General features: G+C 37.7%; 1 protein-coding gene across 3 annotated transcripts in view; it reads right to left on the bottom strand.

Annotated features, from left to right (window-relative positions):
* HIBCH (3-hydroxyisobutyryl-CoA hydrolase) overlaps window positions 1–14,040 on the bottom strand; it is an 87,960-nt gene that overhangs the window by 45,544 nt on the left and 28,376 nt on the right. For all 3 annotated transcript variants that reach the window (XM_032637350.1, XM_032637353.1, XM_032637351.1), the window contains one exon: window positions 12,263–12,315. In XM_032637350.1, the coding sequence (XP_032493241.1) occupies window positions 12,263–12,315 (53 nt within the window). The remainder of the gene's footprint in view (window positions 1–12,262; window positions 12,316–14,040) is intronic.

Below are 14,040 nucleotides of genomic sequence, written 5' to 3'. Positions count from 1 at the left end.
TCTGCGTCATGCGGGATCTTCCCAGACCGGGGCATGAACCCGTGTCCCCTGCATCAGCAGGCGGACTCTCAACCACTGTGCCACCAGGGAAGCCCTATTAATGTATTCTGATAGACTACAGAGAGCATTTACATTATGCTGCTTTGGATGCATATAATTCATGTTATTTTTGGACAAAAATTATATTCAGCAGAAACAAATAACTGCTGTAGAAATATTTAATTTATTTATGAATAAACAGTCTACCATCCTTGGAGGTACAGTTTTACTTTCAACAGAAATATCAGAGAGATATTTGAAAATTGCTGAGAGTAAATCTTAAAAGTTATATGAAAAAAAGCCAGTGAGCAGAAATATAATTCTGGTACATCATACATTAAAACATAAATTAGAGGGCTTCCCTGGTGGCACAGTGGTTAAGAATCCACCTGCCAAGGCAGGGGACACGGGTTCGAGCCCTGGTCCGGGAAGATCCCACACGCTGTGGAGCAACGAAGCCCGTGCGCCACAACTACTGAGCCTGCACTCTAGAGCCCGCAAGGCACAACTACTGAAGCCCACACACTGCAACTACTGAGCCCACGTGCCTAGAGCCCGAGCTCTGCAACAAAGAAGCCACCGCAATAAGAAGCCAGTGCACCACAACGAGAGTAGCCCGCGCAGCAACAAAGACCCAACGCAGCCCGAACGCAGCCATAAATTAATTAATTAATTTAAAAAAACAAAACATAAATTAGAAATAACTCTTACGTACCTCCTGGATTCCTGCTCAAGGTATTTGCCTAAATAAGCACATTCCCCCAATATATTATAACATACCACACATTATATTTTAAATGTCTATTTTTTTTTTGAATTTTATTTTTTATACAGCAGGTTCTTATTAGTTACCTATTTTATACATATTAGTGTGTATATGTCAATCCCAATCATATTTAATAGATGTTTAAAAAGAGAAGCTCTAAGCATCAACTGCCTCATATCATATATTCAAACAATAAGAACTATTATAACAGGAGTACTCTTAATCGACCTCAGATTTACCAACAATTTCCCTTAACTCTGTAAAACTAATATCTATATTAACTAGCATCCTGAAAGCTACTCTCTGGCTACTTTTTTTTTTTATATAAATTTATTTATTTAATTTTTGGCTGCATTGGGTCTTTGGGCAAGCAGGGGCTACTCTTCGTTGCAGTGCCCGCGGGCTTCTCATTGCAGTGGCTTCTCTTGTTGCGGAGCATGGGCTCTAGAGCGCAAGCTCAGTAGTTGTGGCACACGGGCTTAGTCACTCTGCATGGCACGTGGGATCTTCCCGGACCAGGGCTCAAACCCGTGTCCCCTGCACTGGCAGGTGGATTCTCAATCACTGTGCCACCAGGGAAGCCCTCTGGCTACTTTTTGATATACCTGATACTTCTCTGATCTGTTGAGTTCAGAGTTTACCAAACGTCAGTCATAAATAGTTATTTTCATGAGAACCAAGTTGAATACTCTGCAAAAGTATGAAAAAGCTAAGTTACTAAAAAATTTTGGTATAGGGCAAAGACAGTAATTATTTCAAGTGACCATTCTTCATAATAACATTTATTGTTATTCTGAAACTATTATACACATTAGGACAAAGCAAATTTGTCACAATCTTAATGTTATTTTTTTTAAATACAGATTTTCAACATACATGAGAAGAAAGTGACAAATATCAAAGAAGTAAGAATCTAAATTTGAATAGGAAGTACTGAACTCAGGATCTAGGACCTATTTTCTCTTAAAAATAAAACACATATTCTTAGTTCTCTTCAAAAAGGCCTAGAAACAATTACCAACTTAACTAGTGCCCAGATTACTATTGCTAACCATCATTTCCTACTAAAAGTAACCAGGGCTGCCTTGGAAAAACACCCGATTTTAGGTCTGTTGAATAAAATGTACAAAACAAACCTGGAATATGGTTCTTTGCCACAAAGCAAAGAAACTCTCAAAGATTTCTGGGGCACAGAAGCCAACTTGAAGGTTCCCATGACAAGTCCACTCTTCTGGTTTGCCCCTCTGGGCCCCCCTTTTTCAGTGTCTTTTATAGGTTCCTTGTTCCGCCTCTGGCCAATAAACATTTTTTTGTATTCCATTCTGGACTTACTTTGGTTGTCACTCTATTTCTGTCACATTTCCTTGCATTAGCTTTTCTACTGACAAATTTTCAATACAAGTTTCTCTGCTATAACATGATGAGTTACTGAAAAAAATCCTCAGGCTCTACAAAACTGCACAGAGCTTCTAAGAAAAATAGAGTTTTGGCAGTCCACTCAAAACCTATGCAACTTTGTATTCTGGGTGCTAACAGAAAGTATAAATGGTCGCAGGCCAGGGACTTGATTAGGACCACCAGCTCAATATGAACAGAGAATGCCAGTGCAGATATTTAAAATGCACAACAATAAAGTGGAAAGAATGGCAATACTTTAATCAGAGCAGGACTGGCACATGCTGAGACAAAGCAGTGTAAGTGCAGCTATAAGCCAGTGGGGCCGCCATTAAACACCAAGTGCCAAGAGTTGAGGGTTCACCTTACGGTGGAGGTCCACCCAGAAACAGGCATTTGTTTGTGTGGGTTTTTTTTTTAATTTTCTTAAAATACAGACAAGAGAATGCCTATTCACAGTACAGCAACTGAGGTAATTAAGCACTCTTTTCCTGTCTAGATGATTATATATCTACTGCCACTATCCTATCTCCCCTTGCCTAGAAAAAACTGCATATGAATCAATATAATTTTTGCATTATCCTAACATCATTTTCCCATTTACCAATCACTTATGAGCTAATTCATGTTGCAGAAGCACACACTTTGGAGCATACTGTGCCTCTGTAAGTCCTAAAGTTATACTTCCTGCCCAAGCAGCACCCTGAGTTCCAGATGTGCATAACCGACAAAACACTTTTGTTCAGACAAAACACTCCCACGTGGATAAGCCCACAGGTATTTCACACCTAACAAATTAAACTCATCTCCCTTCACTCTCCCCAACCCACTCCCCAGCCACACTTTTTCCCGAATCTTAAGTAAACAGTCCACCATTCAGCCCACTGCCCAGTCTAGAAACCTGGAAGTCATCCTTGCCTCCTTCTCCCCTTTATCTCTCACATCCAATACATCATCAAATCCCACCAAGTCTCCTCCTAAGTATCTCCCTTAAATCTATCTAATTTCCGCCCCCCTTCATTATCTCCATGCTAGTTCAAAATCACCATAATCTCCCACCTGGATCCCTGCAAGAGCTTCCTGAATAATCTCTTTACAACCAATCCTAACCTCCCTACAACCTGTTCCTCCCACAAGAGAGTTCTCTGTCTAAAATGCACCATTCAAGCCATTTTCCTGGCTAAAAGCACTTTAAAATGGCTCTCCCTGGGCTTCCCTGGTGGCGCAGTGGTTGGGAGTCTGCCTGCCAATGCAGGAGACATGGGTTCGTGCCCCGGTCCAGGAAGATCCCACATGCTGCGGAGAGGCTAGGCCCGTGAGCCATGGCCGCTGAGCCTGTGCGTCCTGAGCCTGTGCTCTGCAGCGGGAGAGCCCACAACAGTGAGAGGCCCGTGTACAGGAAAAAAAAAAAAAAAAAGGCTTTCCCTCTTGATCTCAGGATAAACATCTTATATCTAAGAGGACTGATCTGGCTTCTTGCTTACCTCTCTAACCTCAGAACTGAACCGCTATCTCCTTCATACTCCCAAATCTAGGCACACTTAACTTTCCCAAACATGAATTCTCTCATCTTCACATATACTATTATCTTCTCACTCACACACTATTCTTCTACACTGCATCAACCCCTTAACACGCTTGTACCAACCATAGCGCATTCCTCCACTATCCCACCTTGTTTGTCCCTGGCTGATTCCTCTTTAAGTCTCAGCTTAAATAAAACTTCCTCCAGGGTGCTTTCCCTACACCATCTCCATCACTAAAGTACTCAGACATACACACACAGTTGAGGCCAGTACTCTTATGTATTCCCAGGCGACTCGGTACCTGCCTTACAAGACAGTAAGGTCCATAAGGAAAGAAAATATATTTATCTTGCTCACTATTCTATTCCTAGAGCCTAACCAGTATCTAGTACATAGCAGATATCCAGTAATTTTTGCTGGTTGGGTGAAATAGCTGAGAACAACCTCATATTATTGCTAAAATCATAATGAACCTCTAGTTAGTCTCAAATCTCCTACCTCCATATATCCTTAGGAGAATGAGCTCATTTTATGGCCAAAAGGAGCTCCTCTGCCCCTTTCTTCTCTGTGAAATAATCTGATGCCTCCTCAATAAGACACAGAGCCCCCTAGACCAAAATCATCCAACCCAACATAGTGGGGATAAAATGGAGGCAGGATGAGAATGGCACAGAGGAAAGGTGCCTGCCACTTGACCAAGAACCTAGGGTGCTTTCACATTTAAAAAGGAAATGAACCAAAAACCTGACAAATATGCCCACAGGAAATGGCCAAGGAAATGGAAAAGAACTCCCTGTAGATCTGAGAATCTGCAAGTCTGTGAAAGTTGCCAAGAATACCCACACTCCTGGAAAGTAAAAGTTCTACTTCCCAGAAATCAATACCTTAAAATGGGGATGGAGGATGGAGCAGGGGCAGGCAGGAAAGCCAAGTTCCTGGTTAGTAAATGGAAGCACTTTCCATTCTCTACTTAGATATGTTTGGGCTAAAAGCCAGGGTGAAAAGAGTAGAGGCAAGGAGAGAATAAAGGGCTCTAATAAGACAGACAAGGGATGAGATGGAGTTAAACAGCATAGGAACATTTGTTAGAGGGTAATCCATTGTGTACTGAAAAATAGAACCCAATGCTTACCTATGAAAAAGGCTCACTGAGAAACTAAATAACCCTAAAAATCTATTATGAGAAATTCTGCAACTAAAAGCAACCCTTACTCTCCCCTAATAAAGCAGAAGGAAATCTAAGTAGAGAGAACCCCATGGGAGAAAGGGAGGCACCTTCCCTTCTCTATCAAGAAAAAGATATCCATCCAGGCTTGGAGAAATGCCAACAGTGAACACAACTGAAAATGAATGCACATAAGTACATATTCTGAACACTTAGAAATCCAAGGGAAATTTCTTCTCTATTCTTCCTTTCACAGATCCTGCCATGTTATTAATCTTCAGTCTTAAAGGAGGCTCTTTTTCATATCTTATTTTTTGGCCATGCCACAGGATCTTAGTTCCCTGACCAGGGATCTAACCTGGACCCTGGCAGTGAAAGCGCTGAGTCCTAACCACTGTACCGCCAGGGAATTCCCCATATCCTTTTTTATCTGATTATTCTTCCTCTCTTAATATATTTTATTGCTTTCTCCACAACACAACTTTGCCTGTCAGTATAGTTCTTTTATTTTTAGTTCCCAGGGCAACTGCACTGCAGTACCTTCCTTTAGTCTCTGACTGATCATCCTTTTTTTTTTTTTTAAAGATTTTTTTGATGTGGACCATTTTTAAAGTCTGCATTGAATTTGTTGCAATATTGCTTCTGTTTTATGTTTTGGTTTTTTGACCGGGTTGCACGTGGGATCTTAGCTCCCCGACCAGGGATCAAACCTGCACCCCCTGCATTGGAAGGCAAATTCTTAATCACTAGACTGCCAGGGAAGTCCCTGACTGATCATCCTTTATCTTTGCACATTTGCTTCAGGTCTAGTTTCATCACAGTTAACAACTGGCTGCTTCCACCTTAAACCGACAAAGGACAAATAAGAATCAGAGTTCAATGCATACCTGTCTCATATTCATGTATCTGAAATCAAGTAACCTTGATCTACACAAGCAGCCTTAGCAATAAGAATGTCTACCGTTCTTAGTAGACGAAAATGCTGTAAGGAAAGAAAATTACAGGACAATATTCCTGATGAACACAGATGGAAAAATCCTTAACAACATATCAGGAAACTAAATTCAACAATACATTAAAAGAATCATATACCATGATCAAGTAGGATTTACTCCTGAGATGCAAGAATGGTTCAACATATGGGAAATCAACGTGATGCACCACATTAACAAAATGAAGGATAAAAATCATATAATCATCTCAATAGATGCAGAAAAAGCATTTGATGAAATTCAACATTCTTTTATGATAAAAAGCCTCAACAAATTAGGTATAGATGGAATGTACCTCAACATAATAAAGTCCATATATGACAAGCCCACAGCTAACATCATACTCAACAGTGAAAAGCTAAATGCTTTTCCTCTATGATCAGGAATAAGACAAGGATGCCCACTCTCACCACTTTTATTCACCACAGAATAGTCCTAGCCAGAGCAATTCGGCAAGAAGAATAAATAAAAGGATCAAAATCAGAAAGGAAGTAAAACTACCTGAAGATGACATGATATATATAGGAAACCCTAAAGATGCCACAAAAAAATGTTTAAAACTAGTAAACAAATTCAGTAAAGTTGCAGGATACAAAATTAATACACAAAAATCAGTTGTGTTTCTGTACACAAATAACTTTCAGAGAGACATTAAGAAAACAATCCCATTTACAATTGGATCAAAAAGAATAAAATACCTAAGAATAAATTTAACCAAGGAGGTGAAAGAGCTATACACTCACAACTCTAAGACATTGATGAAAGAAATTGAAGAAGACACATATTATGGAAAGATATTCTGTGCTCACTGATCAGATGAGTATTGTTTAAATGTCCATACTACCCAAAGCAATCTACAAACTCTATGTAATCTCTGTCAAAATTCCAATGGCATTTTTCACAGATACAGGATAATCAAGACCTCAAATAGCCAAAGAAACCTTGAGAAAGAAAAACAAAGCTGGAAGCATCACACTTCCTGACTTCAAATCATATTATAAAGCTACAGTCATCAAAACACTATGGTATTGGCATAAAAACAGACACATAGACCAGTGGAACCAAAAAAAAAATTAAAAAGTAGAGAGAGAGAGAGAGAGAGAGAGAGAGAGAGAGAGAGAACGCGCCCCAAAATAAAACTACACAATATGGTCAATTAATTTTCAACAAAGGAATCAAGAATATACAATGGGGAAAGGAATGTCTCTTCAATAAATGGTGTTGGGAAAACCAGATATCCACATGGAAAAAAATGAAACTAGACCTCACTCTATACACAAAAATCAGCTCAAAATGGATTAGACTTGAATGTAAGACCTGAAATCATAAAACTCATAGAAGAAAACATAAGGAATAAGCTCCTTCATACTGGTCTTGGCAATGATTTGGGGGATTGACACCAAATGCAAAGGCAAAAAAGCAAAAATAAACGTGAACTGCATCAAATAGAAGCTTCTACACAGCAAAGGAAATCATCAACAAATGAAAAGGCAACCTATGACATGGGGGAAAACATCTGCAAACCATATAACTGATCAGGGAGTTAATATCCAAAATACACTCAGCCCTCCATACCCACAGATTTAACCAACTGTGAATTCAAAATATTGAGAAAAAAACTCCAGAAAGTTCCAAAAAGCAAGATTTGAATTTTGCTGTACAACAGCAACTATTTACATTGTATTTTCACAGCATTTACACTGTATAAGTAACCTAGAGATGATTTAAAGTATATAGGAGGATATGCATAGGTTATATGCAAATACTACAACACTTTGTAGTAATTCTTCTCATAAGAACATGTCTCAGTGACATTAATTGTGGCTAAACTCAATCTGATTCAGTAGCTCCCATTTAACTGAGCACTAGTCAGTTTTCCACGTGGCTGGTTTGTATCCCAAAAAGTCTTTTGGAGATTGTATATGCTCACTGTTTCCAATCCAGTTCCCACTCCTTCTCTATTCATTAGAGTATACCCCTTCTAAAGTATGCCTTAAAACTTTTAATTTTCCATTATATTGATCACAAAACCCTTTTGCTTGCAGCATCTTTAGGACACTCTGAGAAACGCAAAAACAATACCATATTGTAAACATATTTTGAGTTGGCTTGGGGGAGCTAATTTTGTTTCTACTGTAAAATGCATTGGTGGGAAAAGAAAAGGGAGGAAGGGAGAGAGGAAGGGACAAAGAAAGGGAAGAAGGAAAAGGAAAGAAACTTAAAGTTTTTTAAATCCAATTCAGTTGGGAGGGAAATGTAGGCAGTACTACACATACAGAATAAAAATAAGAGTTTTTTCTGTTCTATAGCTACTTAAAATTAATTTTAACTTTTAAAGCAAATTTGCCTTTCCGTTATATATTAACTTGAGAAAATATGACTAGATTTTTAAAATAAAGGGTAAAGGAAATTAAAATTCTTCCTTTTTAGGAAACAATGAATTATTCTTTCAAATTGCTATTCAAAAAAATTTTCATCTCTTTCAAAAACATTGTAATGACATAATCTTACATACTTTTAATCAACCAAGTGGAGAACCACTCAGAAACATTTTTATTTTACTGTATACCAAAATATCAAGTAAACATTTGAATTTCTGAAATCTGAAACATAATAGAATTTAGTTATCCCCTCTACAAAGTGCTGTGTTACTCTTCATGGTAAACAACAAGAGACAGTAAAACTGTCACTTTCATTGCTGGAAAAATATTTTTTTCTATAGTAAAAAATAAAATTAAATAAAAATCAAGCTCTATGGCGCCATCTTTTGGATTGTTCAAGTTTTCTTATAATTCTTTCTTATAAGAAATAATTCATTGATCAGAATCAAGATAAAGACAGAGACAAAACTATTTGGCTACCTTTTCGCAAGCTATATTTGCCATAGCTTAGTCTCATACTTTTATATTAGGATTTAAAACATATCCATAAAACAATTACCTATAATACTAAAATTCTACTAAAAATTCTGAAAATAAAGGCCTTTTGAATTAACAAACTGCATGTTCTCAACACTTTATGGCAGTGGTTCCTAAAGTGAGGCACCCCCACTATCACGAGCATCATCAACATCATCTGGGAACTTTTAGAAATGCAAATTCTTAGGCCACACTTCAAACTGACTAAACTGGAACTGGGGGGGGGGCGGTGAGAGGAGTCAGCCTTTTTTTTTTTTTTTTAAGTCCACCTTTATTTATTTATTTTTTTATTATATTTTATTTTTGGCTGTGTTGGGTCTTTGTTGCTGCGCGCAGGCTTTCTCTAGTTGCGGCGAGCGAGAGCTACTCTTCGTTGTGGTGCGCAGGGTTCTCATTGAAGTGTCTTCTCTTGTTGTGGAGCATGGGCTCTAGGCGCACGGGCTTCAGTATTTGCAGCATGTGGGCTCAGCAGTTGCGGCACGTGGGCTCAGCAGTTGCGGCACGTGGGCTCAGCAGTTGCGGCACGTGGGCCCTAGGGCGCACAGGCTTCGGTAGTTGCAGTGCGTGGGCTCTAGAGCGCAGGCTCTGTAGTTGTGGTGCACGTGCTTAGTTGCTCTGCGGCATGTGGGATCTTCCCAGACCAGGGATCAAATCCGTGTCCCCAACATTAGCAAGCGGATTCTTAACCACTGCACCACCAGGGAAGTCCCGAGTCTGCCTTTTAACAAGCTCTTGGATTCTGATAACCTGTGAGAACCACTGCCTTCCAGCCCTTGGATTTTGATATGAGCTAACCTGTGAGAACCACTGCCTTTTTGAAAAAGGTCCACAGCTAACACTGAACTATACACTAGTTGGGAATTGCTAGTAGTTCAGCAGTTCCTAACCTTAGTTTCACATTGGGATTATAAGGGAGCTTTAAAAATACCCGAGTCCTGCTCTAATACGTGATTAATGGTTCGGGAGGTAAGCAAAGCCTGGGCACCAGGGTTTCTGAAAGACTCTCAGGTGATTCTAAAATGCAGCCAAGGTTGAGAGCCGAAGATCTAGAGGATTACATTTTCAAAAGCTAGAGTTCACTGAGTCTTATATTAAGCAACGTTTGTAAATGAGACATGAAAAGTTAGTCTTCAAAACCAAGATACATATAAAATCCCATTACAAGAAAAAAGAACTGATTCACTTCCAGTCTGTAAATTTTACTCCTTCAAAGGCTACAAAGATGTTTTTTAAAGCAGAATTTTTAAAATAATTTATTAAATCTATACTGTGCATTCCCTAGTTGTTATGAGCATGCTAAAAAAAAAGTAGTCCTCACCTTTACAGACCATCTAATATACTTGGGCATATTTCATAATAACTGACAATAAAGAATAAAGGCCAAATTTGGAGTAAAGATTGAATGCACTGAGTCAATGAAGGAAAAAAAATCACATCTAATCATAGTGGTATTTAAGACTGTTAAAAAATATAGGGGAGAACTTTCAGTCTTTAAAGATGAATTAGATGTAGAGTACATATGGGGAGTTGTAGGTGGCAGACCTGATAGAAGAAAAGACACATAGGTTTTTTTTTTTTTTTTTAGGGGCAGGGCTGACAATATGTAATATAAAAGAACCTTTCTCACTGAGGGGCTCGTCATCTGAACCAGAGATCACTGCAAAAGACTTAACTATTTTCTCAGTTTTTCCAAGCATGGTATATAACTGGTACCATTCTAGAATCACAGGGCAGAAATATGAATGCAGTTAATTCATTACATACAATCGATGTCTTGGGCACTAGTTCCCACTTAACATGACTCAATCACTTGGAGGACTTATTAAAACACATACTACTGGGCTCCACCCTTAGAGTTTGACTAATGTTTGTTCTCATCATTTTTATCCTTGTCCTTTCTTGGTGAGAGCTTCTCAAGTTTGTCCTCCACAGACACAAGTTCATTAACTGTAATATGAAATTCAACTCCTTCTTATCTATGACCTTCAAAGTGGAATGTCAGGTTCTGCTATTGCATTTTAGTTTCCAGTCATCCTTCCTATGTTGCCTGTTCCCCCTTGTAACCTGCTGCCCTTTCATCTAAGCTTGTTGTCTACTTATGGGCTGTCTTTCCTATTTCATTGGAGCCACATCATTTTACATGTTATTAAGTATGCCCAATGTTTTTTTGTTTGTTTTCATTTTTTTCTGGTTCCTTTCACATTCATAGGGGGCTCTTCCTTCAAAGCTTCAGATTATGTTCCTTCCTTTTGTTCTGCAGAATTTTTTCAGGGAGCTCTTATTTTTCCCATCTTAGCACTTCATTGACAAAGAAAGCACAATCAACTCACGCTCAGTACCTGCCACAAGCTGAGAGCTACAGACTGCCCTTGATCCTGCTCCTAACCACAGGTGCTAATGGAAGCCCTTTCCCAAAATGATGTGCAGGATCTAAGCAGTTCTGATGGATAGGGTGTGTGGGATTAACAGATGCAAACTATTATGTGCAGAATGGATAAACAACAAGGTCCCACTGTATAGCACAGGCAACTGTATTCAATATCCTGTCATAAACCATAAGGGAAAAGAATATGAAAAAGAATATATATATATGTATAACTGAATCACTTCACTGTATAGCAGAAATTAACACATATTGTAAATCAACTATACTTCAATAAAACAAACTCAAAAAGAAAGATCTAAGCAATTCCAAGTGCCCAAGAGACTTCATCTAGTGTGTGGTTTTCCTAGAAAGAGGGGGACATCTCCCAATGACTAAATGTTTGAAATACTTAAGTTCAATCTTTGAAATTCCACCCTTCAGCTTCCTACTACCTTCTTCAATCCTACCTCCTCCTGCCATGAAGACCTATTCTGACCTCTCACTTCTTTAAAGGCTTGTCTTTGTTGTAGCGTGCCACACATTGGAACACTTTTTCTGTAATTATTTCATGTTCTCTCCAACTCCCTATAAAACTATTCAAAGCCAGTGAAATCTAAGATTTATTTATTTTGCATCTGTGCTATTACAAAGATTTGTCAACTGATAGAAATGCACTTTCAGAGAACTTCAAAAAGTATCCAAACACTTTCACTAAGGTGAGATTTTGTACAGTAGATATAACTTAGGAACCACATCTCCACTATTCAGAGTCTAAAAAACCCTCAACATTCCAGTTTCTTTTCTGAAGCTGTTGAAAGCAATCTGTTTACTTATAAGTAGAAAAAGGGCTCTACATAAGAAAAAAAAAGAATCAATGTTGTTAGTTAAGAAAGCTAATTCAAGAAGCTGAAATAGCATAGAACATAATTAAGAACGTATATTTTTGGGTGAAGCAAATATTATATCCCAAACCTGCAAAGCTCCAAACATGATTTGTTTCAACTTCTATTGTATTACATTCATTGTCTCACTTCTGTTTAATAATTATTTTTAATATAGCTCACAAAACAATGATAAGAGTAAACAGTCTACTTACCCCACCCATTGTAATTCCATGAATAAGTGCAATATATGGTTTTTGGCAAGAATCTAAAAGAAACAGAGCTGTAATTAGTTACAATGCTTAAAATACATTTTATTTTTCCAAAAATCACATGTTACATGAACTCTGAGTATTTTCCCTAAGAAATTTTTGCAAGAAATATCAAAGTAGACTAAACATATGGCTTATAAAATATGTTCTTTTTAAAACATCAGTCCATACACAATCCTGATCATCTATTCATTATTATGAAAAACTCAACACCTCAATTTGAAACAGATGAAAGCCTATATAACTCAACTATTGAGAAAAACAATATTTGCCTTACAAGCCACTGATGTTTATGTAACACAGTTGTATTTTAAAGAACATAATTTGTCTTCTATACATCTAAAGAAGTATCTGGATTACAGGAAAAAGCAAGGACTGGGAGTTAAAAGACCCAAATTTTAGTCTCAGCTTTGTCATTAACTGGCAATTCAACTATATTTAATATATATACTGGCATTAGATACTTATATACTGGCAATTCAATATATATATGTGTATACACATATACGCAAGTTATACGTATATATGCCTATCATACATGTGTATATCATGTATATAATATATAGATAAGTTTCCTTATCTATTAAATGATGAGACTTGCCTCAAAAGTTCCTTCCAGCTCAAAAATCCTGTAAACTTTTACTCAGTTCCTTTCTCTCTGAAGAGGAAGTTGCGCACAACATAATATAAATCACTGTACTTCTATTACAGCTTGTTGCCAGTATAACTTCCTTACCAAAGACAAATATAAAAGTACAGTTTTGATCCATCTAGCAATTCTATAAATATTCCCAATCTGCCAAATGAGCCACTGAAGTACAATTCTAATTTAACATTCATAAGGACTTCCACAGCCCTCAATTTTTAACTATAATTCCCTAGAAACAATGGAAACAAATATCTCTATTGATTGGAGTGGACATGCATACAAATATACCATTTCAGCTACAGATACATATATTTTAGATATGAAATATCAGAAGCTAATTGATGCAGGAACACAAGGCCAGAATCTGTCAAATTCCTTAACGACTAAAATATGTCATTACAATGTATAGAGATTATATCTGGAAGGCTTTCTCTCTGTATATTAGCATTTTACCAAACTCTTCTCAAACTGCTTAGAGGTTTTCGCCCCTCTCCTTTTATTTAGTATAGAACTGCACTGTCTAATATAGTAGCCAATAGCCAAATGTAGTTATTTAGATTATAATTAATTACCATTAAACAAAGGTAAAATTCAGTTTACTGATCACAGTGGCCCCATTTCAAGTGCTCATTAGCCATGTGTGGCTAGTAGTGATCATACTGCACAGCACAGAAACAGAATACTTTTGTCATTACAGAAAGTACTATTGGACAGCGCTGGTATGAATTTTTAGAATGAATAAAACATCCTAAGTAAAACCTGACCTGTAGAACTATAGACTCAAAAGAAATGAGAGCTCTCTATTCAATATGGCTCACTGGGTTAAATTGGGAAACAGCCTCGTCTCCCCACTCCTACCTCAAAGACATAAAAATTCTAGAGAAAAAATTTTTTGTCAATGTATATCCAAGTTCAAAGCCAAACAAGGGAAATCCACAGGTGCCAGAAACAAATAAACTCAGAGCTAATAGCTGTGTGGAAGCTACAGCCAAAGATTATGAGTGAGTGTGTGTGTATCTGTTCTGAGTCAGGAATAACATGAACCACACATAACATGCTATGAGTTAATACC

The sequence above is a fragment of the Phocoena sinus genome, chromosome 7 (genome assembly GCF_008692025.1).
Source record: "Phocoena sinus isolate mPhoSin1 chromosome 7, mPhoSin1.pri, whole genome shotgun sequence".
NCBI lineage: Eukaryota > Metazoa > Chordata > Mammalia > Artiodactyla > Phocoenidae > Phocoena > Phocoena sinus.
The sequence above is the reverse complement of the archived record's forward strand: the minus strand, read 5'-3'. Positions and strand labels throughout refer to the sequence as shown.